Here is a 6000-nt window from a genome sequence, read left to right on the forward strand (position 1 = left end):
GGTACTTAACACTACATATGAATTGGTATATTATTTAGGGTCAAATGTGTAAGTTAAAAATAATATATGTTGAAAACCCTAAGCCATTCACTAAAACTATAGAGGACGTATAGCTAATAAAGTGGAACCACAAAAAATAATTAGGAACAAGGCAAGGATGTCCCCTCTCCTACCACTGCTTCCACATCCTCTCACAAGTCCCAAATAATCCAACAAAACGAGAAAAGGAAATAAAAAGTATACAGACTAGGGAGGAATAAAATAGTCTTTGTTCACAAACAGGATCACCCACAGACAATCTGAAAGAATAAAAATGGCTCTTGGGTCTAATAAACAATTACAGCCAGGTTGCAGGATACAAGGTTAATGAGTAGAAGTCAATCACAGTGACAAATAGGAAAATCTGTGAGGAACGAATAGCAATCCTAAGTGTGCATGCAGGATTCACAATCACTGAAGCAAAAGCTGGCCAAACTCAAAGGTAAAACAAATCCACAACTTATTTAAATATCTCAACACTCTTCCCTCAGTAATTCATGACAAAATTCAACACAGTTATGAAAAGATTCTCAGAAACCATGAATAGGAAAGAATTTCCTCAACTTGATAGAGAATCTATTTTTTTAAAGCTACAATTAACATCATAGTTAATAATAATAAAAAAAAAGACTACATGCTTTCCTCCTATAGTTAGGAACAAAGCACGATTTCCACTCTCACCAGTCTATTCATATTAGAGAGGTTGGCCTAAAGGGGTAAAAGGAAGAAAAAGCACATAGAAAAGCAGCAAACCACCCTTCCTCTCAGATGGCATGATAGTCTGTGCAGAAAATCCCAACTCTACAGAACAGCTACTAGAATGATTTGAACAATCAAAGTGAGTTTATCAAGTAGCTCGATTCAAAAATTACAAGATACAAAGTCAATATACTAAAAAAAATACAACTGATTTTCTATATGTTAGCAATGATTGATTTGAAAATACCACTCATGCTAGCATCAAAAATATGAAAAGATAAGTTTAATAAAATACATACAAGCCTTGTGAACTGCATACTATAAAACATTGCTGAGAGAATTTAAAGACCTAAATAAATGATGGGATACACCATACTTTTGAATCAGCAGACTCAATGTTGTAAAGATGTCATTTTCCTCCAAATTTGTCTATATATCTAATGTAATTCTAACAGGCTTATTTTTGGTAAAAAGTGACAAGCTGATTTATATCAAATGAAGTGTACATGGAAATGCAAAAACCTAGAGTAGTCAAAGCAATTTTCAAGAATAAAGTTGTAGGATTCAATCATATACTTTCAGGATATTAAAAGCCTACAGTAATCACTATGGTACAGTACCGGAACAAGGACAGATATGTAGCTATGTGGACCAGAACAGGGACCCAAAACAGAACCACACACACAAGATGTGAACATATACAGTAAAACAGTAGAAACCAGAGCTGATAAAACTATCAACTCACTGCCACCTCTCACTTCTTACTAAATTAATGGAACCACAGAAAATAGTCAAAATTAAATGAATGACTTCAATTTTAAAAGGTCAGTTTTCCACCACATTTTCAGTGTATTCCTATCTCCAAACTCAGATATCTCACCTGGTTTAATTTTTCAGTGTGATTCAACCTTGAAGTCTCCACTGCATTGAACGTGGCAGTCTTGTCCATGCTCAGTATTTGCTTTGGTGGTTCCGTGTTTGGAGTGTGTTGTGGAAAGCGTGCCTTTGCAACCACACAGCCTGTAGGATATGACCCATGTTGTTTCATTCTAAATGGCTGGGTAAAAATTTTACCTTTTGTGAATAATAGAAGAAAACATTGTCTTTAGCAATTTCGAGTTTAATTTCTGGTGTGTATATATAAAAACTACTGTGAGGTAACTGCCTTCAACTTAATGCAAAAATTAAGGAAAGCCTATGTTTTTATAGTAACCAATAGAACTTACCTACTATGTACATAATTACTAATCAATAGGAGAAAACCAGAAGATCATAAGTACATTACCATAAAGGTTGGGACAAAAAAAAAAAAAAAATTCCACTTCAGGTCACCTGAATATAATTACAGAGAAGCTGGATTTGATAGGGAAAAACCTAAGAAGCTGTGTCTTGTTAAACCAAAAAGTCTCCAATTAAGGAGTGTGCTCAGAACTATGATTCAAACTGGGTAGCCACCTCACAGTACGGGAAGAGGAGAGTAAAAGCAACAGAAAAAAGGATAGCTTCTAAAGCATAAGCTTTTTCTTCAAATTTATGGGAAGGAGGGGGAAGTGTATTCTATTGTACAACATGAAAGCTACATCACTGGAAATCACAATAGCCTAGCTCTTTCTTGACCCCAAGATCAACTTCACCAAATAAACCAACTACTTCCAAGATATCCTGAAAGGGAAAAGGGAACACAGATGGGGGACATGAGCAATCCAATCGTAGGAAAGGCTATCCACCCCCACTATTCAGTTGGTAAGCTGCTTTATCCAGTGTAACCTCATCTCCTAGGTTTACACACCTCAGTCCCACTAAGGATGAAGGCTAGACCAGAAATACTCATAGCCTTCAGAGTTTTCCCTGACCATAGCACATCCTCATATATTCAAATACATTATCTACCACCATTTCAATACTGCTTTGTAAACTCATGACATTTCACCCACATTAATTTAAATACAAACTTTGGAGGGGAAAAAAAAAAATCACTGAAACAGATATAGAAGTTTCCAAAACAGGTTGCCCCTCTGTTTAGTGGATAAATTCCATACTGTCTGCGTTTAGGGAGATATTATATGAATAATCACATTAGTCCTGAGCCTTCAGCTACCACTCATTATGAGCTTACTAAAATGCCAGGCTCTTTACAGGCTTTATCTCATGTAAGGGCTTCAGCACAACTCCAAGCAGCAAGTATTATTATTTCTACTTTAAAAGATGAGGAAATTAGAGTTTAGACAGATTAAGTCACTTGCCCCACACGCAGCTTGCAAGTGGCAGGGCCAGGTTTCAACTTTGACACACTCATGGAGCATAGCAATTACACAGCTGTGTATGTTAGGGCTGCTCCAACATTTGTTCATCTGTGATACAATTATGTGCACTAACATGCTTACCTGCTGGCCATCCTCTCTGCTTTTCCATGGATATGCTCTTCTTTAGCTTCAACAAAGAACCCGCTCTGGTCTGCTCTACAGAAATGACGTCTGAAGCTGCATTCAGCACTTCGAACATTGAGAGGAATCCATATTGCACATATTGAAAGGATCGTCCAAATCGCTTGGCAAATGCCTTTTCAAAATCGGAAAGGAGAACAGGAGACAGCGCCAAGAGATCTTTCAACTCACTCTTCACAACAGCTGGAAGAATAGGGGTCACCCTTCCTCGGTAAGGCACTCGACCAGAGCTTGTCCCAGAGCAAACAGTGGCCCTTCCCTTTGGCATGGAGCTTCGAACCTTATGGCTGCTCCTCTGCTTTGCAACTAAACTTGCTATTCCTTTGGTGGATTCATCTGGAATGGCTAGGGAAATGTGAAAAAAGAAATCGTGGTTTAGATTTTAAAAAAAGAAAAAAAAAAAGGTACTCCCTTTATCCTTTGTGTCTGTGCTTATGTAAACAATTCTGAACTCTCCAAACAGAAGCCTGTGGCTCTTCCATTTCTTGCATTCTGGGGAATGGCTTGTTAGCTTCTCTACTGGAGGATGAAAAGAGATCCCAATGTACATCATTACTGCTAATTGACCCTGAAAGATCTGAAAATCTTGAAGAGCAAAGTTCTTTGTAATGATGCTTTTTGTGCCTCATGGAGGTTAAAACAAGTTTTTAGAATTAGATGTTCCCATTGTTATGTTTCTCCCTACTTAAGGTGCACCCTTAAAGCATGCAAAACTGTAGTTTTTGTGAATGCAAGCTTTTCCTGAGACAGTTTCTTAATTCTGGTAAAGTTCTGACTTTGCCTCAGAGACACCTGTGATTCCTCCTCCCTATTCCACCCAAATTCAGATTCAATGCCTGGGATGCTGCATAACTGTAGATAAAAGAACAATTCTAAACTAAGTGATTATGTTTAATTACAAATTTTACAGATTTTCGAAAATGTTAAACCTACCTTTCAGTATTACTGTACCATCCCCACAGGGACAGACACTAACCACATCAGGCATGTCCAACACCAGTTCCATCGTGGACCGATACCCAAGGACTCGGAGTGGTAAGTGGTTGCCAACCATCAAAAGGTACTCTTTTTCCAACTGCTGTGGAGTCAACCCATCTTTGGTGGAAATAAGAAGTGACCTTATTTCTTTCCTGAGGCATTCTTGTATACGTTCTTGTTCCGACATTGTACCCTACAGAATTTAACACAAACGCTGCTTAAGAGGAAGAACAGGCAAATCCTTGAAAAATCATTTTTTTTAACGACCAGTAGTGGAATATGAACTACTGAGATGCGAGCTGAGGGTGGGCCGGGGCTCATGTTTTGCAAAGTCCACACACAATTCAAACCCTAAAAACTCAACCTGTGTTGATGAACCTACGTGGGAATCAAGAAACCATGGCCTCTGGCCAGTGGGAGGTGCCCGGCCGGCTGGCCCGCAGGCTGCTGGAGTCAACCGGGCTCGCTGGGCTTACTCTCCACTGCCAACTCTGCATCAGGCAAGGGCTGGGCGGGAACCGGGCCAGCAAGTGGGCAGGAGCAACTCGGTCCTCCTCGACAGGCGAGAGGCCGCACTCAAACACGTCCGCGCCCACACACTTGGTCCCTCGGGAGGCAGCGCCGGGGAGGCTCCCGCTTCCTCTTACCTCCAGCCCACGACCCCTCTCTGCCCGCCTCCTCCCCCGGTGCCCGTGGCGGCGGTGCTCCCTTCCCCGCCCCGACGGCCCTACTGCCCCTGGCGGGACTGGGGAGGCGTCTTTCCACCTGCCCGACGACTTTCCGAGACGCGGGGCGAAAAGGAAGGCGGGAGGACGACAGGAGGAGACCCGCGGCGACCGGCTGCCGTTGCGGCTGGGGCAGCGGAAGGCGCTCGCCCGCGGGCCGCGGAGGAACGGCGCCTGCGCACCGGGCGGAGGCCGCAGGCCGGGCCGGGGCGCCGCGTTCCAGCCCGAGGGCGCGCGGCGGGTGGGACGGTTGGGCCGCACGGCCGGCCAGGACGGCCGCTCGGGGGTCGGGCTGGGGCCCGTCCGGTTGCGGGGCCGCTTGGCCGGGCTCCGAGGCGGCCTGGCTGGCCTTGCGGGACCGCCCGCGCCCACCTCCTCCGACGTGGTTGGGAGACGCCAGGCGGGGCGGGCGCGTGGGCCTCTCCAGGCTCGTCGCGGGCAGGGGGCAGGGGCAGGGGCCGGGGCCAGGCCGACAGGCCGGGCGGGGAACGAGGCCGCGTGGCTCTTAAGCAGGGTGTGCCCCGGACGCACCTGTAGGGTTGTTAAGTGGAAAGACGGCGCCCAGGTCTGCTCAGCAGAGGTCAGAGGTGCTCATTCAGTGGGTCCGGGCTCAGTGGGGTGGGGGTGTTACACAGGCAGTTCCCACCGCGGAGCGAGAAGCGACCTTAGATCCTGGGAGAGAGGAATGACTCCAGGGGCCACTGCAGGTAACAGACTAAAAGAATGTATTTGGATGTTTTGTTGTATCTGCGGAATAAGCCAGAGGTGTGAGACCCTTGAAGACCAGAACACAGTAGTTTATAGAGAGGCAGCAAGAGTTTAAAATGTGCAAGGGAACATGTTAAACCACAAGATAACCAAGAGACCTGAGCACAACTACCTTCTGCTTAAAACCCCATGACATACACAATTTTTTTTAAAGCCCCAGGGGACTAAATGTTTAGTCAACGAACCAGGAATATTGAGAAATCCCTGAAAGACAGAAAATAGACAAGATTTATAACTAGTTTACAGAACCTTGGGGCTAATTAGCAAATTAACAAACAGGAAAATCATAAGAGTTTGAAGATGGACCCAGCCATTGCAATATTTGAATAACATAAGTTATAGAAACA

The 6000-nt window shown here is 44.0% G+C and overlaps 1 protein-coding gene across 1 annotated transcript in view; it reads right to left on the minus strand.

Moving 5' to 3' along the window:
• The window catches only part of Tdrd5 (tudor domain containing 5), a 68979-nt gene extending 64632 nt beyond the window's left edge, over positions 1-4347 (minus strand). The window contains exons 1-3 of the mRNA XM_047521147.1: positions 4116-4347; positions 3123-3527; positions 1619-1812 (exon numbers count right to left, since the gene is read on the minus strand). Of these exons, the coding sequence (XP_047377103.1) occupies positions 1619-1812; positions 3123-3527; positions 4116-4347 (831 nt within the window). The remainder of the gene's footprint in view (positions 1-1618; positions 1813-3122; positions 3528-4115) is intronic.
• Between the last annotated feature and the right edge of the window lie 1653 nt (positions 4348-6000).

The sequence above is a fragment of the Sciurus carolinensis genome, chromosome 12 (genome assembly GCF_902686445.1).
Source record: "Sciurus carolinensis chromosome 12, mSciCar1.2, whole genome shotgun sequence".
NCBI lineage: Eukaryota > Metazoa > Chordata > Mammalia > Rodentia > Sciuridae > Sciurus > Sciurus carolinensis.